This window comes from Syzygium oleosum, unplaced genomic scaffold, assembly GCF_021117445.2.
Source record: "Syzygium oleosum isolate NSW1041296 unplaced genomic scaffold, Sole_v2.1 Sole_v2.02, whole genome shotgun sequence".
Classification (NCBI taxonomy): domain Eukaryota; kingdom Viridiplantae; phylum Streptophyta; class Magnoliopsida; order Myrtales; family Myrtaceae; genus Syzygium; species Syzygium oleosum.
In genome coordinates this window covers 18890334-18914243 of record NW_026607486.1, presented here as the reverse complement: position 1 = coordinate 18914243, position 23910 = coordinate 18890334, and the positions used below count along the sequence as shown (strand labels likewise).

General features: G+C 41.0%; 1 protein-coding gene across 1 annotated transcript; it reads right to left on the bottom strand.

The window, feature by feature from the left end:
- Positions 1-1104: 1104 nt before the first annotated feature.
- Positions 1105-5584, bottom strand: LOC115673255 (RING-H2 finger protein ATL32-like). Its single transcript, XM_030595368.2, has 3 exons — positions 5279-5584; positions 4450-4547; positions 1105-1950 (listed from the first exon to the last, which is right to left on the bottom strand). The coding sequence occupies exons 1-3, from the start codon at positions 5435-5437 to the stop codon at positions 1518-1520; spliced, it is 690 nt and encodes a 229-aa protein (XP_030451228.1). The 5' UTR covers positions 5438-5584; the 3' UTR covers positions 1105-1517.
- Between the last annotated feature and the right edge of the window lie 18326 nt (positions 5585-23910).

The following is a 23910-nucleotide window of genomic DNA, read 5'->3' as shown; positions in this document are numbered from 1 at the left end:
GCGTTTCAAAGATTAGGATTTAAACTACACCTTTCGACCCAACTCGCACTTTTAACTAAGCTTGGCAATCCTTCGTACCTTCGACCTACACATTGAATTTTATATCAGCAGCGAGGGCAAGTGACAATATGGCATATGTAAGTCATTCCTTGATGTCCAAACTCGAGAAGAAAGGGCTTTCTTATCGGCTTTTCTACCTAGTATCATTCTCACTCAAAGAGCGGTCTCTGTCTCATTCAAATGGGAGTGGAAGGACCGAGAGTTGATACGCGACTCTCCTTCTTTAAAGCCGATCGCTAGTGTGTAACACCAAACCATCAGTCCATCCCCAGCCACGGCATCAAGCAGTGGCCTCAGAAGATCTCTTAGGTGGCAGCTCGACATTAGCGTGAAGATTAACCCTCCCGCAGAGTCACTTATCGTCAACTCCTTCCTAAAGAGATATTGCAGCTCCCCATTTTGCGGGTAGTTGAGAATTTTATCGGGCTGAGGTAATGAACACCCGCTATCGTTATTGTCCGTCCTCAAGTAGTATTATTCCAGGATATGAGATGATATGTTCAATGGCTCGGTTCTTCTATAGGGAAGAAAGAGTTGCCATCTGTGTGAGCTTGCATTGTGCATGAAGACACTGGAATGGAAACATGAAATCAAATGCATGAGGCAGTTTTAGCAACTACTCCGTCTTTGGTTTTTATTTGGTCATAGAGCCTGGCCTGATTCAGTCAGGTCGGATACCGATAGCCAGGCAGAGTATGCCCATATAAGCACTTGTTTCCTGAAAAATCAATTGACATTCATTCCCAGTGCCCTCGACATAGATAAGCTTACAACCGAGAACTGTCGTGAAATATGTCAAATTACGTAGATCAGAATCCACACAAACAAAAGCTCAACCTGGAGATAGAAACAATGATACTGCTTTACTAATAGAAGAGACATAAGAATCAATCATCACAGTGTCTGCTTTCTCTTTCAGGTAAAGAGAAAAGGCCACTAGGTGCACCTAAAAAACAGAATCCGAATTCTCTGAAGATCTTAATCATGCGTTGAGTGGAGCCACACAAGATTTACATGGATAGAAAATACTGAAAGTAGCAAGTCGCGGAAAACATCGAGATTTCGTACAACCAAAAGAGAGGTGAAGATCCAGCGCTCTTGTCGAGTAAAGAGCAAGGCCCACTAAATGATACAGCTGTTGGAGAATGTGGAGTAAATCAGAGGCAACTAGGAAAGTCAGAAAAGTTGGGCCCAATGAGTGGAAAGAAAACCACCAGTTCACCACTGATAGAAACTACAATTCTACAACTGAGCTGAACAAAACTGCCCCACCAATTAACTAATGCTAAGGGAGATCAACAAGTATTAGGAAAAAGACTTTTCACCATATTTACAGCAAATGTAAACCCTCGAGAGACAGCAGCAGCGAAGTTTCAAGGATACACCTTTCTTGGTTGAACCTATATCTTATAGCTGTCGGTCTGAGAGAGTCCGGCTAGCTCTTCATGCCAAGATTCTTATGCATTAGATTGTTGGCTTTCTGTGTGCACATTTCCTTTATCTTTTGAAAACTGACCAGGCTCATCCAATGTGTGGATGCTCTCTCCCGGTTCTGATCTACCCTCCATGGTTGCAAAGCGATCCTCTCGTATAGGGTCCATCCTGTGGGCGTAGTTGGCTCTCGACGTGAAGTTGTGAGCAGCCAATGGACAATGAGGGGAGTGCACACGTACGGTCTCCATGCCTCGATGAGGTCGAAGAGCTGAACTAAATAAAGGTTGCATTGAACGCTTCTTCTCCGAAAACTCTCGTAATGATATTCGGCAGACCGGACATGTGGAATGCTGCTGAAGCCATATGTCTATGCATGTAGCATGGAAGGAATGCCCACAACTTGGGAGGATACGCAGAATGTCTTCCCGATGGTATTCGGCCAAACAAACGGTGCATCTAAGTCACAATTTTGAACAAACACATGCAAAAGTGAGAACACATTCATGCAACCATATAAACATCAGGAATGTCAGTGGTTAGCAAGGAAAGAGAGAACAAACAGCTGAAATTTAAATTCAAACTGCAGTATTTATCTTGAGAAGGGTTCTGATGTGTGACTGGAAAGAATGGTTCATACTAATGATAATACAGTAAAAGCGAAGAAAAATTTAAACATGTAATAGAAGCTGATGCTATACTTCGACATAGATATAAATCTGAAGAATTTAACCACTTGTCTATGTGCAGCAAAAGAAAGGGGGCCGGCCGCTTGCTTGCCAAATATTTAGCAATTACCTCAAGCAATTCACATCTCATCAACTTGTTAATGACCTCAAAACTTAGAAGAGGTTTACAGGGTGACAACATCAATTCCTCACATGCTACAAGCAAACTACAAAGCAGTGGGCTATACCAACAACATGATCAGCTACCACAATGACACCTATGACACTGTAAGAATCACTATTGCAATCCAATCACCACAGTTGTCACGACATACTACTTACAATACTAACATCATCTACCTGGCTACAAGAACGACCACACTCACAGATCTAAGGCATAACTTCATGTGGCCTTTTGACCCACATGTCACCAGTAAAGGCCAACTAAATCCAATCGTTTAGCAGCTGAAAGGAGAAGGTGTGAGTATAAGCTACATCCGTCCAAACAAAGAGAAAAAGGGTCAGAAAGATGCTACATGACAGCCAGCTTAAACTTGCAGACAAAATCTCTTGACATCTCATGTTTTTTCCACAGATCTTTTCAAATAGCTTTGGTATCAAGTTATACAAATGCCTCTCTTATCAAATATATACCTTCTAATGAAGTAAATATCATATCATGGTTTGCCAAACTAAATGACTATTGTGAAGAAAATCTTGGGCTTTATAAACCAGTATGTAACTACATTAAAGCCATAAACGAGCCTGGCTCTTGAAAAGGGCAATTAGAACAGTATGCTGTAACAAAGAAGCAAATCATATCATCTTGCAATTTCATGGTTTGCCAAACTAAATGAGTATTGTGAAGTAAATCTTGGCTTTATAAACCAATATGTAACTACATAAAAGTCATAAACGAGCCTGGCTCTTGAACAGGGCAATTATATCAATATGTTGTACCAAAGAAGCATTAATTGATTTGTTTTCTTTACCATTCACTTAACTGTTTGTGATAAATTAATTCTATTTGTTGCAATTATACTCAATATTTGAATAAATTTACTAGAATGATAACATATTACATTTGGCTTTCATCTGGCAAAGGAAAAAGTTGGTTTAATCTCCACAAAACTCTATTAGTCCTCGCTCAATTTATAAAGAGGAGTTCGAGGTTTAAATTCTTCATATGGCCAAACTATTAAATTCTTGAGTTGATATTTTGAAGTAATGTATTTTTCATTTTCCTATTTATCTGATTCACAATCCCATTCATGTTTTTCAGTAATTGTTATTTCAACCTCATAATACTTAGCCAAACTAACATTAACAATGGCTTCCTACTAGATATACTTCACAACCAATAGAGACGTTAATTTCAAACCTAAAGAAAGCCTTAGTATGTGATGAGCATCATCATATCTATGATGCTCAAAAAGTTTGAAGTGACCTGAAATGAACAACAGCAATTGGGAAAGACAGAATCCACAATAAGTGAACTATCATAAAACATTTATAGTTAATTCAGTCGTAGATTCAATGGTGTGGATCAATAGATTTGCTCTTGCTTTAGTACTCGGTATATTTTTTGAGAGATTCAAATTTACTTGCAATGAAAGCTGATTCAAAACGTCTAAACTAAATTTGAGCCCAATCAAGAATGCATAGAGAATGATGACACGGTCCGAAAAAATGCAAGAAACTGTCCGAGTCCATGGTCTGCTTAGGGGCATAACAGCATGCTGTTGCTGCAGAGCTAGCTGCTGCGGGGACCTTTCTAAACTGACAACGTGGTTGAGAAGTTGGGGAGCCCAGACTCGGCGAATACAAGTGATTTCCGACAAGAGAAACCTATCTATTGAAAAAAGTAGTCGGCAAGCAGAGATTGGCAGAACCATAAGATCCATATAAATGAGTCTGCTATGGAAGGGACTTTATACTAAAGGTTTGTCCTGAAGCAAGATTATGGAACTTTACTTTCCAGACACTCTGAAAAGGGGGTAACATCAGGTACGATATTCTCAAGGTCCCACGTAGTTCTGTCCCTCAGAACTGGTAAAGCTCCTCAGAAGAGGAATCATCCTCTACATGGTAATAGCATCATGACGATCCCAGCAAAATGTTCATGATGCCTCATCCAAAAGGAAGTGGTTGTACCCCAATCATGAACCGAGCAAACTTCGCAACATATTTACTGTAGGTGAAAGAGACGAGCTTTGAAGACTCAAGATCCATAAAAGTTTATCTACTACCCAAGAAGAGAACAAATCAAATAATCAAGAAAGTAACATACTGAGAATCGTCGACCTCAGAGAAAAACTCGTCGCTGTATTTCTTTGTCGGGAAGTTAGACACCACTACAGGTTCAAGACCATGTAAACCCCGCTCTAGCTGTTCAGAGAAGGAGATGAGGCTTTAGTTACAGACATCAGTTTTCAGCTCTCTATCAAAAGAGTAGATTTTTCATCCATCAACAAATACAGGGCTGAATTTTGTCATTTATAGCCTCATTACATACAAATCAAGGTACCCAGATGCAGGAAAACCAAAAAGACAGATAATTTTTTGTCAGAAAGAAGCAAAAGTAGCTGAAAAAGACAACAACAACCGGAATTTCAAGATGAAAATTCAAATCAGTGCGAAATGCTTAAAAAGCAACACGGCGGCGAACGAAAATTGAGAAAGAACGACTGAAAAGAGAAAAAGAAGAAAAGAAAAACAGAGAAGATCATGTTGAAGCTCTACATTCTGCAAGTCGGCCCAAATGAATTGCCCAGGACCAATGTATGAGAACAATTCAAGAATCCACCTCAGAAACATTAGCATAGTATAAGAAAATTACCAAATCACAAAAGCACTAAAAATCACCACTTGGAAAGAAAAGCCTTATGCAACAAAAATTTATTCGAAAAAGCAGTATGAAAGGCCTCTCTTGCGTAATCAAAAGCCAGCGAAAAAGCCAGTGAAGTACAGAAACCGAGTCAGACTCAAAAAGCAAAAGAGCACCATCAAATCGGCGGAGTACGTGATATACATCATGACGAACTCTACGGAAAGATCGAACGCCACCGAATTCAAACGGAGCTAGCGGGAAGGGAAGAGAGAGAGAGACGGACGCGTACAATGCCAAGATCGGATCGGCCGGCGAGAGCGAAGGAGCGGCGGGAAGCGTTGAGCTGAATCCGAGCGCAGATGAGCCGCGTGCAGACGAAGACGATGAACATGGTGCTCACCGCGAACCCAATCACCGTCATCACCAGGTTTATCCCCGAAGATATCATCTCTTCCCTCTCTCCCGCAAAAAAAAAAAACAAAAAGACAAAGACAAACCTCGAAAGCTCTATCCACGATTTCAGCACCACCCGTACATCATCGGTTTTTCCCCCTCCGCCTCCTCTTCTCGCGTACGTACTTCACACCCGGCGGGCGGACGCGCATCGCGACGCCGCCGCCGCCGCCACCGCCTCCGCCGCCGCCGCCTGCCTCGCGATTCGGTCGGCGTGGGGGAGGCCGCGGCCGCCGGTGCTCAGCATGATTCGCGGGGAGGAGGAGGAGGAAGGAGGCCGGGACGGGGCGGGGCGGGGAGGCTCGACGCCGGCGGCGAGATTCGGAGGAAGGAGGCGGAGAAGCTGCGGCGGGGCGGGGGGAGGAGGAGCTCGGGAGGAGTTTGGGACGGCCGGTGGAATTCGGCAGTTGCAGAGCGTGGCTGAGAGAGAGAGAGAGAGAGATGGGGGGGTTCTACTCTCGGATCCGGGATTAAGGCGAGCCTTTAAAACGGGCCGTGGAGGGTCCATTTCGTTAATCCGTGATGATTACCGATTAATGGGGGGGATTATTAAAAATTCGTTTTTATTTATTTATTTTTTCTCATTATCATTTTTGCAGCTTTTCTTTCTTCTTTTTTTTGGGCCCCTTTCCTCGGTCTGGCACTTTGGCAATAGTCCTGTTTCAGGCCTTTTTTTTTTTTTTGGCTTCCTTTGCCGAGCTCGTTCACACGGGGTAAAGATCGAATTTGCAAGACACGGGTCGGGAATTCGAGAGGCGGGAGTCATCGTATCTGTAGTGATCGGTGCTGCTGTCGATTAGATCGGGACGATTGGCGGTGGCCTGATAAGCTGCTCGTTAATGTCGAGTAATTCACGGGCCCATGCTCGCTCAAACAAGTAAAGATCGAACTTGTAAGACATGGGTTGAAATGCGAGAGGCAAGACTTATTGTATCTATAGTCATCAGTGCTGCTGTCAATTAAATCAGGATGATTGGTGGAGGCGTGATAAGCTGTTCATTCATGTCTCGCGATCCGTGTGGACGAGGAGACCGAGTGATCCCGGGTTAAATCGAATTGATTATCCTAGGCTGCATGATTTGTTCTGAGCCAAATCAATCTCTTCCCTTGATTATCAAAAGTTTCAAGCATGTGATACACTTTTGAAAGAGTTGAGAGGGGAACAGAAAATGGTCAGAGCTGAGAGCGGAGAGATGTGATGGAATTGACTATTGGGAGCAGCATGTGATCTTTGTGGTAAGTGGCCGGCCCATGTGGAAGGAGAAGGGTTGGGTTACTGCTCTTTGAATATTAGGTTTAATGCAAGCAAGCAGCCAGCCAAGATTGCTTCTGGGTTTTAAACAGGAAAATCAAAGGAGTGGTTGATCTGATGACACCAGTAGAATACTAGGGTTTTGGGTTTTGCCTAGGTTCTTAAATTGAGTTACTCCTTTTCTTTTCTTTTTGGGTCACGTGGGTAATGAGAAAAAAAAATTAAGACTAAATTGCCAATGTCAGCATCAGCTATGCCACGTATGACAGCCAACATCCATGTTGGCGATTTCCGGACAAAATTAGCTTTAAGGACTACATTGGCATATTGTCAAAAGGTTTAAAACTAAGTTAACATAAATAAAAGTTTTAGAACTGAAGTGGCCGCTGTACAATTGGCTTAGGACGTTTTTACATCCCTGTGCACGATCGATTGCTCGATTGACATGCGGGAAGATTTTAAGCTAGACCGACAGGCGATCGGCTCTTTTAAGTAGTCTTTTACCCGAACAACAAAACTTCTGAAGAAAGAATGAATCTAAGTGTGCTTGATCTCCATGCAGCAAAATTCAGCATCTGATGAGTTTTGTGCAGCATTTCCTAAACTTACAAGGATCGACTCCAATCAATGACCATTTTTTTTTTGTGAGTTCTGCTCGATTTTTTTTGTATTTTATATATATTCTTTTGGAAACCAAAGGTGTGTGGAGCATGCCGCTAAAACTGATGTATATAATCAATGACCATGATGAATCCTCTCACCTCGTGGGACTTTGAGACGAGTGCTTATCCGAAACTAATCAATGCAACAATGCGCACCTACTGAAACTGATGTACATAATCTAAGTGCGGGTCAGCTTCGCAAAGTCATGCAAGGATTGATGATGGACCACTTTGGCTTTGGCGAGATTATTTAAACACAATGTACCCTTCTTCACTCTTCGAGGTCGTCCCACTCCCCCTCTCTCTCTCTCCCTCCCTAAGGTTCTTTTCTTCCCAATTTGAAATGAGCAAAGAAAGGTTACCTCTGCTTTGCGAATAGTGAATGATTTGAAATATATTTTCGCAAGTCGGTAGAAATATTATCTATTACAACTTTTGTCTAAAAGATTTAGTGAATCGAGATGGAAATGTTTTTACGTTCGGTCATTTTTTATAAGAGCGATGTAAGCGATCGTTTTCGGGGGAAATGTTTTCAAAATCATTCGTTTTTTTGCGAAACACACGGAACCTTAAACTATTGGAATTACAGCGGCATCTGTTCTTTTATTGATTATCCAATAATATTCCGGAAGGGGTACACGCAAGATGAGAGCTACATATATGTTTAGTTTTTGAAAAAGTAGAAGGTGAGAGTAACTTTATGAAATAAAAATCACTAGCATGTAATTAGTTTCTTAATTTGGTGACATGACCCAAGTAAGCAATTTGTACTTAGCTTGCACCCCAAACGAAGAAAAATATAGTAGAAGGAGACTTAAGAAAATATTAGTGCATCACTAGTTGCATTTTTATAGTGACCTTGGCATATTCGACCACTTGAGGAAAAAATTAATAAAATTCAATGTTGACTTCTCTCCACATAGAAGCACCACTTGTCCCTTTTTTCTAATGTTAAACAGTAGACACTCATCATTTCCTCCAGCATATTTCGATTTTTATCTATAATTACTACTTTAATACTAATTTTGATTTCTTTCGGGAGAAACCTGCGTCATCGAAACACTACACGACGTGTGTTTTCACGGTAAATAAGGTGATGTCAATGATGAATTTTTACCCGTTATCAACGCAGACTCGAGAGCCGATAGTGATCGCCGATGTCGTCAGGTGCTCAGTTCAATTTTCAGTAATTACGTGCTATAATTTATTTAAATATCGTGCAAATTTCCTGTGATTCACCTCCTCTAATGTGAGATTCCACAAAATTTGCTCACTCCCCCTCAAATACGAAGTCTAGCTTTGCATGACGTCACTGATAGTTTAGTCAATTGGGAAAAACTATTTTAATTTCCAAGAAGGAAAGAGACAAAAAATATTTTGCAACAAAAATATGAGGGGAATAAATAAGACATGCATTAAAAAGGGCAGACGAAAAAGTATAGGGGAAAAAAAAAGTCAAATAGTGGCGTCATGGATGATGCGATCGCGTGGCATTTTAGTAATTACATTGCAAAAGGTTAGTGGATTATCATGTATTTTGAAGATAATATAGGCTGCTTACTCTAAATAAATTATGATTATGGATAAGCATTGATATATAAGTGAGGGCTCCGTTTGTTTATTTTTTTGTATTTTCTTATTAAATGCTGCCTTTCCTCAACGACACAAATTTTGTCTTGTACGTCTCAATCTGCAACTCAAATAATTTTGGAAAAAATCAAAGGTGGTTTTTTTATTATAACGAGAAAACGACGCGAATGGTCCCTGATCTTTTACCTCGTGTCTAATTTCATCCATGAACCTTTAATTTGTTCGATGTTATCCTTGAGCTATTGGTAAAATTCAATCTAGTCCCTCCGGGACATTATTTGATGACTGAGTTGGATTTTTAAAATGATAAGTTAACATGTCCATCTTTTTATCCGTCTACTTTAGAAAATTAAAAAAAATTAGGGCATTAACATGTCCAACGCTATCTATTGACGCGGATTACTATATCCCAATTTAAGATGAATATCTTACTTGGATAATCCACGTATAGCTTTTTTCTGTTGTCCGCCGTTCGACCTTAACGGATTGGAAATCACATCAGTAGATTCTGTTAACTTGGATCAATAGAAGAACATCATTGAACATTTTTCAAATAATGTAGGTGTTATATTGAACATTTATCAATAGTTTAGAGACCGCACTAGATAAATTAAAAGTCCAGAGACGATATTATAAATTGAATCAACATTCAAGGGATAATGACATAAACAGTCCATGGACTTTAGCTCAATCTACAATGTGGTTTCTGAACTTTTAATTTGTTCAATATAGTCCCTGAACTTTAACCTGATGTTCAATATGATCCATGAACCTTTAATTTGTTCAATATGGTCACTGAATTTTTTGTACATGTTCAATGTATTCCCTGAACTATGTGAAAATGTTCGATATACTAAAAGTTTTCACATAGTTAAGCGACGAAATTGAACATGTACTAAAAGTCAGTAACGACATTAAACAAATTAAAAATTTCATGAGCCACATTGAACAATTAAAATTTTGTGGACCACATTGCATATTGAGCTAAAATTCAGGGACACTTTGTGTCATTTTCCCGACATTCAAAAATCATTTGTGCCATTTTTCTTTTTTATAATATATTTGTTACGTTCTTAAGAAAGGGCAAAAAAAAAAGGGGGATAAAGTGCGCACGGTCTTGAAAAGACTAATTTACCCTTAGTGACACGTCAAACTCCCGAGTCCCGACCACTCAGAGCACATGACAAAGTACAAACGATAGATAGTGCCAAGTTCCTTTTTTTTTTCTTCTTTTAGCAAAAATAAAAAAAGGTTCTTTTTTTTTTTTTTGGTTCAATATCTGAAAAAAGTTGTTTGGCGGCTGGAAAAAGGATTAGTTTGAACCTTTAATTAGAGCACTTTAATTAGTGGAGTGATTGTTAATTAGTGGCGTTGCGTGTCCGTGCCTTGGCCGTATCTCAAGGAAGGAGATCAAGATCGTCGAGGTGGTTTTAGTTTCAAACCGCCCCCGAATCGGACCGATTAAAGGGGGTATACTAAAGAGGTTGTCATGATTGCAAATCGCTAAGTGGGATTATATGTTCGATCCCACGAGAAAAAGTTACAGGGTAAAACACAAATTATTCGAAACGGCACGTGCTGCTACGCCAATAAAGATCTCTAGAATTTCTTTGAAATTTCCGTCTTCAATCCTCCATAAACATCGAGGCAGGTGTGCGGTCGCGGTTGGGACGGACGGGGAAAGTTACGTGGGGCGACACGTCCGACAATAATCGTGCATCTCTCTGTCGAAATTTATCTTCAGTCGGGACCCGATGAAATTTCTTTGGCGCTTTTTGTAGCCCCCGCAAGAGAAGATACCGTGTCGTCTGCTTATAAGTTATCAAACCTAGGGGTAATTAAAAGTACTTTTCATTTTTTCATTTTTCAATTTTAATTTACCCACAATTATCTTAGCTAAGCCAGGACCACAACGTCTTGTACTTCGGCTTCTATATATATATATACAAGGTACAAATGACTAAACTTTTTAATTTCTCACACAAATGTAAACTATACGAATTGTCACTGCACCAAGCGCACATTGGCCCTGACGATTTGGAACGTGACATCATCTCATGTTGGCTCAAATCTAGGAGGTTTCCAAGGTTTTGGGAATCGCATCGTTTTAAGCAACTCTCTTTTATTTTTTTGGGTCAATCGGCGCGAAAGCGCTCCCTCGATGGATTCCGATTATTCGCGAGATCTCGCGAAATTAATTACTTTGAAAATTAAGAAATCGTGGGCGTCGCCATTGGAAGGAGATAGATCGGGTGTTCTCACCCGATGGCGATCGCAAACTGAGATTGGGAACTCGTCCGGTCGTGGAAAGTGGGTTTGTGTTTATCATCGGTCAAAAAGGCCCGTTCATGCATTTCAAATTGCTTTCTCCATTTTTTGGTGAGAAAATTCAAATGCGTGTGACTTTATGTTCTGCGAATTCCCGCCTATGAAATTCAAATTTCAATTTGAAAAGAAAAGTAAATTTCGTAATTAAAACTAAATGGGATAATGACACAAATAGTCCATCAACTTTGGTTTAATGTGCAATGTGGTATCTAAACTTTTAATTTATTCAATGCGGTCCCTGAACTTTATCCCAACGTGTAATGTTGTCCCTAAACTTTTAATTTGTTCAATGCCGTCCCTAAACTTTTAGTCCATGTTTAATTTAGTCCATGAGCTATATGAAAATGTTCAATGTAGTCCTTCCATTAATTCAAGCTTAGAGACCACATTGAAAATTTTCATAGTGTTCAGGGACTGCATTGAACATGTACTAAAAGTTTAGGGACGGCATTGAACAAATTAAAAGTTCAGGGATCATATTGAATATTAGACTAAAGTTTAGAGACTATATTGAACAAATTAAAAGTTCAAGGACCATATTGCACATTAAATCAAAGTTTATAGATTGTTTGTATCATTATTCCAAACAAAATTAAATGAGAGAGGAGGGAGAAACAAAAAATGCAGCAGCAGATTCGGAGTTTCTTTTTTCTACCGCTTTTTCTACCATGGATGGAATATCCACGGTTTGAAGACTCGGGGAGCTTTTCGTTATTAACCGACAAATTTTGCTATGTTCTTAGGAACAACTTGAAATCAAAACCCCTTCGTTGAATTCATGTACTAAATAGCGCAACGTGTCATGGGCGGCCTTTTCAGCATTCCGTGTCCAATATAACTACGGCATATTACTTAATAAGGGCATGCAAAAAAAATCGGAAATCACCCTAATCGGATTGAACCGACCGGTTTTGGATGGCTCTTGATCCGAATCAAATAGAAATTGGTAAGTGTCGGTTTCAGTGTGGAACCGTCCATCCGGACCAAACTAGTGTGTGTGTGTGTGTATATATGCTCTCCTCCGCCTCCCTCACCTGCGTTTACAATAGCCGCAACACCCTGAGGAGCTCCGGCTTCTTGTCCCCACCCCCACCGCCAGCCACCGCATAAGATTGGAGGCATTGCTTTTTGTCTCCTAGCCCCACCAGCGCCGGCATTGCCGCCAGCTCATTGATCCCGAGGAAGAACTTCTCAGCGGAGGGAGATCGCAATTGCGGATGAGCTCGAAAGGAGAGATGAGGCGGGAGATGGACTCGCTCTCGTCCTCCATCTTTGCTTGCCCAATGGAAGGTTTAGAGCTCGAGATGGTTTCTAGGCAAGGAGGGGTTCGATTGGTGGTGGTTGAAGAAGATGGGGGGCATTTTCTTGCTTACTTTTGGTTTGACCAATGGGCGTTTCGTCCCAATTGCGGGCAAATTGATCAACTGGACTCGCCTCCTCTCAGTCTCACCTCAATGTAATGGCCGGTTCCATGAACTCACTCGGGAACCGGACCGGATCGGTGGTTCAGTTCTCGGGTGGTGGATCTAGGAATCAGTGGGCGGTTTCTGATTCCAAGGTAGAAAATCCACTTTGGAACCGATCAACCCCTGTAACTTAATACACCAATCGGGTAGATCAACCTTAATACATCTACTTATCTGAATATTTAAATTAAAATGCGAGGCTCGTCTCGTTTTTTTGGATGTTTTGTTGTCAAAATATATGAAATTACCCCCTACTTTCTCTTCGTGAAGCAACCGCCCGATTCACAGACGTGAGTAAGTACCTACTACATCCACTCAGTTCAACGATCGCTCGAGTTCTTCATACATAATTCGTCCACGATCACTGCCTCAAGATGAGTATAGGATCATTCAATAAACTAAATATAAGGAATTATATCTCCAAACCCATCAACTCGAAAATTTACTTAGATTCCCATTGGAGATGTACTTGATGGGTGATGGCTAAAAGAAAGAAACACAATCACGAGGTTGGCCCCCAGGAATCAAAACAGGAGACCGAGCAGGGAAATGCTTTTGTGAAGCAAGCGGAATTGGATAATTTAGCACCATGTTTTCACGTCAAAGATTTACTATTTTGAGGGTCCATTTTAGAATGAGTTAATACCACGAAAAATCCCAAAATGATATATTTGTAATAAATTTACCCCAAACTATTTTTTTGATCATAAAAAACCCTAAACTGGTACACCTGTGACAATTTTATCCCGAACTATTTTTTTTACCATAAAAAATCCCACACTGGTACACCTGTGATAATTTTATCCCCGAACTAATTTTTTGACCACCAAAAACCCCAAACTGGTATACTTGTGACAAATTTACCATCCGTTAGTTTCCATTAAATTTTTTAGCCAAATTGCTAAGTTTAATGACACGTGATAATTAACAGGTGTACCGATTTTGGGTTTTATCCCTCTGTTTGTCACAAGTTTACAAATTTGTGATTTTTCGTGATATTAATCCAATTTAACGGACACTAATGGAGGATAAATTTGTCACATGTGTACCAATTTGGGGTTTTTAGTGATCAAAAAATTAGTTTAAGGTAAAATTATCACAGGTGTACCGGTTTGAAATTTTTGGTGGTCAAAAAATTAATTCGGGATAAAATTATCACAAGTGTACTGGTTTTGGATTTTTGGTAGTAAAAAAAATAGTTCGGGGTAAATTTGTCACAGGTGTATCAGTTTGGGGTTTTTTGTGATCAAAAAAATAGTTCGGGGTAAAATTATCACAAATGTACTAATTTTGCGTTTTTCGTGGTATTAACCTTTTTAAAATCACATGTTTGAAGAACACAACACATCAACAATGCACAATTGTCATGTCTATATAATTAGATTTGATCCGTTACATCTAATCTTTGTTAGGATTAGACACATAAACACAACAAAATAGAGTATAAAAACGAGAAAGAGAAATCGAAACACAAGGTTTATCCTGGTTCACCCTTAAATTAGGGCTACATCCATCATAGGATTCAATTATAAATAATTAGCTACTCCCACCTCTCTGTTACAATCCTAAAGAAAGAAATTATATATACTCGGTAACGATCTAAAAGCCCAATCCAAAACTACTAATAAAATACAAGCTCAAATTATAAAAATCCTTTAGCATCATGGGGCCCTCGTGCCTTCCTATCGATAAAGAGTATGAACCACACCCCAACAATATTCTGGCCACAACTTTCGGCACTAGATATCTCATGTATGCCGTATTACACTAGCTGCTAATTTTCTTATTCTTGAACCAATTTACTAGATAAATATCAGCGAATTTTAATCATACGTGACATTACTCGCCAAAGCATTATGATCAATGAGGTAGCAGAGTAATACGACACTAACACCTCAAAGTCTTAGGTTGGATGGAAGAAGTTATGTGAAGTGATTCATAATTAAGACCCACCTCTAAATGGTAAGCATCTCGAGTCACGCATGAATAGTTTTTTTGGGGCTGATTGGACCCATGGGAAACTACTTGGCTCGTTGCAAATTATATCATATTAAGACCTCCTCTACAAGGGAAAAGGCTCTAGGATGGACTATGTCCCAAGCCCTAATCCGACGAGGGCGGGGATTTGATCGTCAAAGCAAGGCGGTCCGATTGATGCGGGGTTCCTCACAGGCATCTTGGGGGTTAGTAACATGTCCTATAACACTTCGAGGCCGAGAGAGTATCACTAGCCCAAACGGGCAGACATTGACAATAATGTTTAAAATGATTCATGGTCACTTGGTATCATTTTCTTTGAGAGCTCGATCTTGTGGATCTGATTCGGTAATTACAAGAAAGGTACACGAGAAAAGTTAGGCTAGCACCCTCGAGTGGGGGGGGCATTCGATTCTTTCCTCCCCCTTTTAGAATCTTGGCCCGAGAATGCTCCAAAAATTGCAAATGGAAGAGGAAAAGGTAAAAGCTAAGATTCCATCCATGTCTACATTGAGGCACACACATCGTTTTAGAGAATGAGGTATTTATTGATATCACTTATGGTGCATTTGTTTTGCGAAAAAAGTAACAATTTTAAAAATATTTTCCTAACAATAATTATTTATATTGTTGGGAAAAATTAGTCAACAAAAATTGTTATGTCTCGACATTTTCGTTGATGATGAAAAAACTTTTCATCGACTAAATTTTCCCATGATCTAAAAATATTTTTCAGATCGTTACTTTTCGGTGAAACAAACACACCGTTAATATATCAATTTGGTAGGCCAGTCTTAACATATTTACCTATCTATATATTAAAGTCAAAAGTAACATTTAAATCCATTGGATGTTCCATTTTTATCCTTTGAATTAATCTACATAAGATTATCCACTACTTTCTCTTGATAAAACAACCAACCGATTCACTGATTTTCATGCACTTAGTTAAATAATCACTCCATTTTATTTATACATAATCCATCCACGATCACCTCCTCAAAATTAGCACATAATCCCCTTTTTTTGTTGGGGGTATATAATAATTTTATCAAACTAATATAGGAATCATATCTCTAATCCCATATCAACTTGAAAATTACTTAGATTCCCATGATAGATGTACCTGATGGCTAAAAGAAAGAAACACAATTATGAGTTTGGACCTTAGGAATTTTTTTTATATGAACCATCAATGAGTCAAGTCAAAACAATGGACCCAGCATTTACCCACGGCTTTCGAAGAGAAGAAATTGCTTTTCCGAAGCAAGTGGAATTGGAAAACGTACTGTGCTTTTAGGTCAATTTTAGAATCTCCCGTTTGAAGAACACAATATGTCGATCCAAATGTCTATACAATCAGGTCTGATCCACTTAGACCTGATCTTATCTTTTGGCCAAAAATTTTCAGCAGTAGATATCTCATGTGCATGCCGTATTAGACCGACCGCTAATTTCCTTATTGTCGAAGCAATTTACCGGGCATATTTCACTAAATTTAAATCACACGCGACATTTCTCACCACAAAATTATAAGGTAGCAGGGTAAAACAAGTAACTAATACCCCGGAGTCATTGCATGTGAGAAGTTTTGCAAAGTGATTCATAAGTAAGACCCACCACTAAATCGTAAGCATAGTGAATCAAACTTAATACTTCGTTTTTTGTGGCCGGTTTGACCCATGTGGATCTATCCACGCCGTTGCAGACGGTGTCATATGAAGACCCTCTCTAGTAGGTAAACAACTCTAGGATAGACTAGAAGTAAGCCTTTCATTCCAAAATTTCCTTAAAACAAGCAATAGAGAATAAAGTAATCTAGCTAGGAGAGACTTTCCCCGATGATCCATAATTTAAGAGTCTATAGTTATTCCCCTCTTTTTTTATTAAGATAATTTCGCAACGAAACGAGCTAATGAAGGGCCCTACTCCGATGAAGGTAGCGATTTGATCGTCGAAGCAAGATGGTCGAATGATGCGGGACTCCTTACAGGCTTCTTGGGGGTAAGACAAGTCTTATAACACTTCGAGTCGAGAGAGTATTACTAGACCAAATGGGTAGACATCAACGTGAATGTTTGCAACGATTCATGGCCACATCGTATCATTTCTTTTGAAAGCTCGGTCCCATAGATCCGATTCGGTCGTTACAAGATAGAGTGGGTAGTGTGCCGTCGATTCTTTCCTCCCCTTTTTAAGAATCTTGGCCCTAGAACGCTCCAAAAACTACAAATGGAAGAGGAAAAGGTAAAGCTGAGGTTCCATCCATGTCTACATTGAGGCATGATCTCTCTCTCTCCCACAAACACACAAAGATGTCATTTTAGAGCATGAGATATTTATCGATACGACGGAAGCAAAGCAAAAGTTGTAGCTTCATCATCTCTATAAAATATCTCCAGAGTTGGGATGAAATCACTTGTCACATTCAAGAAAGTGTCATTCGTGGGGAGCAATGATGCGATTTTCCTATTAGGATATGCCTCGGATGGGGTTGAATTTGAGTGCTTCTCTCTGCCTGCACTTACTTGGTACTTTCTTCCTCTTCCATTAATCTTGTCTGCACAACTTGACCCTTTTTTGAATCTAGACCCCTTGGGAGGCAAATACCAGGTGCCCTTTCTCTTTATCTGTTCCATCTAAAACGGAAAAACATGAACGGAAAAGAAAGAGATGGCGTGGACCTTAGTCCTTGAATGAAAGGGCTTTGTTCAGGGTCTCGGGTCTCGAAATTCCCCGAATGTAAAGCATGAAGAAGGTATTCCTTCTTTTTTTAGGGAAGACAAATTTATAGAGGGGAATTGAGGATGCGAGGTGTGCGGGTATCGGCACGTTAAAGTAAGGAATGCGTCCGTGGAGCCCGCCGTCCCTGTATATCTAACGGACATACCTTAGAAGTTAAAAAGTAAACAGAAAAAAATAAAGGGAAAAGAAAGAGATGGCATGAGATTGCTCGGTACTACATCTGCAGACCCTTTACTTTGATATGTCTAATGAAGAGTTGGATGGAGCGTCATGGAAATATTCAATTCGCCCAATTTTACGGTTTTTTGGGGAGAACTCCGCGAAGTCTCTTCACAGATCCGACGAATTCAATTAAATGAAAAGCAAATCTTTCGATGTTGTTGATTTCATATGGGTATCGAGACCCGCGCGATACGTGATGAAAATGTGATGGCCGAGGACTCTCCATCGTACATTTTTTATTAAGACCGGATTACGAGACCCGCTAATGCTTTTTCGAATTATATAAGCCTCAACCTAACCGGCGTGCCTTCGATTAGGCCGCAGCATAAGTTTTAGTTTTCGACGTGTGAAAGCTAATGCTTAAACATTATCGGGTTGGGATGTCGTATTTTGCAATTTGTGCATTAAGACCGCCGTCACAGCGAACTGTTACGTAACAAGATTATAAAAGTCCCGAAATTTAGAAGTAACGAAAAAATTATGATGGACCAGTGGACTAATAGCTCAGCTCAAACTCTGAATTTTGATCTTATCAACTTCTTGGGGGGCTAAGCAGCTCGATTTGAAATTTTGAAGTGGCGACAGAAATTCCCAATGATCGCTTTGCCGCAGATACCTTTGGAATTGGGAATTCAATTTTCATAATAATTTGCCTTTATTGTTGATGCCGTAGACTTAGAAGGTCAGAAAGTTGTGCATAGCAGTCGCTTTTCTTTTCATGCCACATGCATTTGGTGCTGCATGGCACCATTAAGATCTCGAGGTTAAAGAAACATGGTTAAAGATAAATATATTTTTTTGTCGTGATTTCATGAAATATTATATGAACTTTAGACTCCATTTATTTCGTGAAAAAATAAATGATTTGAAAAATATTTTCCTAAAAATTATTGCATGTATCGCTTGAAATATAATGTCAGTGAAAAATATCTTTAGTACCGACAACAATTTATGTTGAAACGTTTTTGTGGACGATAAAACTATTTTCCATTCATTCATTTTTTGTAATCGATACAAGCGATTACTTTTAGGAAAATATTTTCCAAATCATTCATTTTCTGCGAAACAAACGGAACTTTAATGTATCATCCTGAGTTTATCTCTCCCATGTCCTTTCCAGCGTACTTTCAATTGATATAACAGCTATGTGCTACGATAAGGATTCAGGGTCTCGCAACATTGATTTGTTGAGAGATCGCACGAAGCATGATTCATACTCGAAACTCGAGCCTTTGAAGCACGGAATTTCAATCGCTGCGACATCTCTAATACAATTTCTAAGTATATAGAGTCATGCCTATTAATGCGAAAGTCTTTTCTTCTTCTTCTTCTTTTTCCCCTCAAAATGCCCCCTCAAACTGTTGAGAGATCGGTCGAGAGCATCGCCCTACTCGAGAGTAATCCCGAGGGCCACGCCCGCCGTCCTATGAGCGGGGTCTTACCCGATACACGCCCGCCGTCCTACGAGCGCGACCCAGGCTTTCCTAAACTGGGCCGGCTCGATCTGGTGAATGGATACGTTGGTCCAATTTCACGATGCATCAGGCCCATTGACAATCGCCTAAAGGCCCACATGTAACTCACGAACCCAAATAGGAGGATCAACAGCTTGCAGACATGGGGCTAGGTGACCCCCAAAGAGAAACCACGCTCGCGCATCCTGTTGGGACCGCCTCCACACGAGCACAGATCTGCATGTCTCCGGTCATCGCTCGACGTGTTTGGGAAGGGGGGCTGTCGTACCCGACGAGGAGCAGTTGAGTGCTCAAAGAGACCCGGATCATCTCGTCGATAGACAAACATATGATCACTAAATTATTGCAAATGTCGTGCCACACCGGACAAGAACACGGTCGACTGATTTTAGTGTATACGATTAACAAATGGTTGCGACGCAAAGTCTGTATAAGACATGAATATGCATCCTCAGCTTATGTGTACACGGGCGGACGTTATCGTCTCAAGTAAGCTCATTAGGAGTCGTGATTGGCGATACCTGTCCATTGATTAGCGATCAAGAGTAACCAAATTAGAATCGGTATATGCCGAGTGCGACGATGATTAGTCTGCAATTATTTGCATCCGAAAGGTCTCTTATCGAAGATTTTAATAAACTCAAGATAAATTAACAAATAAATGAATGAATGAATCAATCGAATGAATTATTACACGGGTTTCTCAAATAATTCCTCTTTAGCAAATTATTTTGAGATATTCGCCCCCATTCAAATGGTCTTCTTGTGTTCTCTTTTCCGATCGCTTCCTTTCTCGTTGTTCGTCTCCGTCATTTGCCACCATTCCTTCGGCCGCCACTGCCGGCGGCGGAGGCCCCGCCGCCCTTACCACCTTGACAGCCCTGTTGACTGCCGCCCTCGGCCACGTCGTCCTCCAAATCGACCGTCCGCACCTTGAACCTGTCGAGCCTCAACACCGGCTCGTCCCCTACCCCTCCGTCCCTGCCCGGCAGCCGGGGCGATCCCACGCTCAAGCTCCTCGGGAACGCCCTCACCTCCTTCGTCCTCTTCGACCGGAGGGCGTCCTCGAGCTTCCGATCGATCTCGTCGTGCAGCTTCGGGAACAGCTCCCGGAACGTGTGCCGGCGCCGCACGTAGAGCTCACGCAGGTCCTCCATCAGCGCGAGCAGCCAGGGGTCGATGGACTGGTCCCCGTCGCAGGGGCGGCGTCCGTGGTAGTAGAACTGGCCTTCCGCGTCGCCGAAGCTGTAGCTCTCCCCGCACGGGCTGCCGCTCCCGAAGGCGTCGGGGGCGTGGTCGGGGCTCGGGAAAGGAGGAGCTCCGGCGGCTTCCGACGCCGGTTCACGCCCGAGCCCATCCGGCCTGGGCCCGAGAGACTCCGGCCACAGCAGCGCGCCGTGAGGCCGAGGATTCATCGGGGGGGGGGGGGGGAGGAAAACGGGATCGCCGATCGCGCGCCGAAGAAACCGAATACGATGCAGGCAGAACGAAGAATCGAATGCGGTGGTGGGTTGTGGGTGGGTTGTGGATTGAAGCTGAGGATGGTGCAAGCTCGAGTATATATATATATATACGTACAGGCGATGAGAGAGAGCGGAGCTGTCGAGATTTCTAGAGAGAGAGAAAGAGGGAGAGAGACTTTTCAAAAGGTACGACCTGGTCTTTCTTTTCTTGTGCATGAACCTCGACTTCATTCCTATCCTAGTTGCTGTATAATAATATTAATAGATAGTTAATTTTCGGTTGACTGTTGATTTTTAACTGTTCAGCTTCAAAGTTTGTAACAGTCCGGACGCGTGCTTCGGCGGCTGCTAATAATAGTAAATATTAAAGATCAAATCCTGAGATAGTTGCCCGCTGTCTTGCAAGCAGAGACATCGAGATGTGGATTACGACCCACGTTGGGGTCGTGTTTTTACGACGGCCTGTCGAATGAACGGTTGTACATTTTTAGCTTCGGACGTATTTGGAGACCGTGTGTTTTTTTGTGAGGCTGAGTATGGCGTGTAGTTCTAAAACGATTCGTGAGATGCAATGATCTCGATTGAACTTCATTCGAAAAGCCTAAATCAATGAGTCACGAACGATCTATTCACTGTTTTATAACCTACAAAATTTTCGATACGAGACTTTTCTAATTCAACCCACGCGTGTATCTCGACACGATCGATAGGTCATGACCCGGAATGCGGTTACTTTTCGGGTTTGGCCAACACAAATTGTAGAAAGGACTGAATTGAGAATTTGTAAAGATAACGATAGGGGAGGGAAGCTTGGAAGCGGAAGCTCGTTGACTTTTCTCGGATCACAAATCGCGTTGACCGATGGTTGAGGGTTGCTTCTTTGAACAATGACTGATGGTTTTGACTTTTTGAGTGGCGGGTGGTGGTGTGGCCGGTCCAATGTCTGCGCGATAAGGAGAGACGGAATTTCTGAGACGTTGGGCTTCTTCGGAGTTACTTTGGTGGTCAAGTCATTCATCCGGCCTTCCATCGAAACAAGCACCTCCCCGCCTCAGCCAAAATATCGCCCGCATCGATCATAGAAAAATAAAAAATGAAAGATATTTTCATTATTTGTGAAAATACTTAGACGAAACTTATTATCGATAATGAAAACATTTTTTTTTATTGACTAACTGTTTCGAGCAATACAAACGATTGTTTTTAGGAATTTTTTTCTATGCCATTCATTTTCCGCGAGATAAACAGGGCTTCAATTTCACAATAACTGCCTCCAATGTTATTGGTGTTCTTGATTTATGCTCTAAACTATTGGTTAAAGGGGTGTCTGCGATAGTTATATATATATAGCCGTGATTTTATGGAATATTATGAGACCTTTAGTGTATAATACTAAGTTTATCGCTCCTATGTCCTTTCTAGTGCAATTTCAATTGATGTAACAACTATGCGCTAGGATAAGGATTCACGATTTCGTATGGTAGTTTGTTGAGAGATCGTGCCATGCAGAATTCATACTCGAAATTCAAGCCTTTGAGACAAGTAATTTCGATTGCTGTGACAACTCAACTAATCTCTAAATATATAGAGATGCCTAATAATGCACAAGTCTTTTCTCTTCTTTTTTCCCTTCAAAATGCCCCCTCAAACTCTCGAGGGATTGGTCAAGAGCGTCGCCTCACTCAAAGTAATCCCCGAGGGCCATGCCCACCATTCTTTGAGTTGGGTTACACAATTCACCTTTATAACTCTCTCTTCCGTCTTTGTCGCCCTCATTCGATCTCGTGCTCACTCCCTCCTCGCTCTTAACTTAGTTTGGGTGTGAATTTTCCTAGATCGGATTAAATATTTAAGTATTTTAACAATATGGGTTGAGTCGGATATGGGTTATTAGATTTGCATTGCATGAAAAATAGGTCGAAAACAAGTTAAATGGGTTAATTTGGGTCGGACTAGTTTCGATCCGACTCAAACCCAACCCGACCCATCCGTTTGACGGATCTAGATCTCACCCGATACGCGTGGACAGGCATGAGTTAGTATACATCCGTAGAGATTAGTCGAGTCGAAAGGTTCAGATACCTCATGTTGTAAATAGCTAAATGTACGAAATGGGCTTGGCATCCTGGAAGTACAAGCTAAGCTTTCCTAAATTGGGGCACCTTGACATAGTGAATGGATATGTTTAGCCCAATCTGATGATGCATCAGGTCCATTGGCAATTTGCCTACAGGCCCAAATGTAACGCGTGAACCCAAATGCAGCGATTTCAATTTTCATAGGCGGGCCACCCCCAGAAGCACAGATCCGTATGTCTCCGGTAAGTACTCGACACGTTTGAGAAAGAAGATCGCCGCACTCGATGGAGACTAATCGGGTGCTCAAAGAGATTGGGACGTCGACGTAAAAAGGATAGAAAAACCTGATTGTTTTGAATGATACGTTGGATAGAAGTGTAGCCAACTGATTTCAAGTATATCAGGATGTTTCTGCACAGAGCCTATGCAAAACCTAGATACGCGTTTTCACCTTCTATGAACATGAGTGAACAACATTAGCCTAGCCTGAGATGGAGCATTTGGAGTCATGATGATCATTTATATTGATTGAAATAACCAATTTAGCGATAACATGATGACCCAGTTGCTGACCAACTTTTGTCCCAGTGGGAAATTGACAGTCTCATTCGACCTTATCGGCAGCAAAAGGATGGAGACAGCTCGGACAACTCTGTTGACAACACAGAAGGAGGCTTCCGCAATAAAGTAGGCATGTGAGAAGTGTGTGCTGAGTCAGTGGCGTGAATTATATTTGTGACGATGCATCTACTTTAAAAGATGCCCGTACTATGTAAGTGGTAACCACATCAGTTTGGGCCTATATAAGGCAATGTGTTGTGTAATGAGAAGGCAGATCTAACCCCAGAAATAAAATCGTGTTGTGTTCTAAAGCCATGTTCTTCTAAATTCTTCTCAAACTTCTCCTAGAATGACTTTTCTGATTAGGATCTTGTTATTGGTTCGGTAAGGTGATATGATTAAGTATACTCTTCAATTGCGACATGTAAAACCTATGGATCGGAAAATCTGAAATTTATATGTCGAGTTATAGAAGCAAGTCTGGAGACTTAAAAAGGCAGTTCCCTCGGATGGCAAAGGGGCCGATACTTGGGGGATAGCATACTTGTCTCACTTGTTCTTCACAGCTAGTGCATTTTGGCTTTGATGGATGATAAAATCTTTTTTCGTTCATTCATTTTTACGCGAGAGTTCGCATGAATATGGGAGA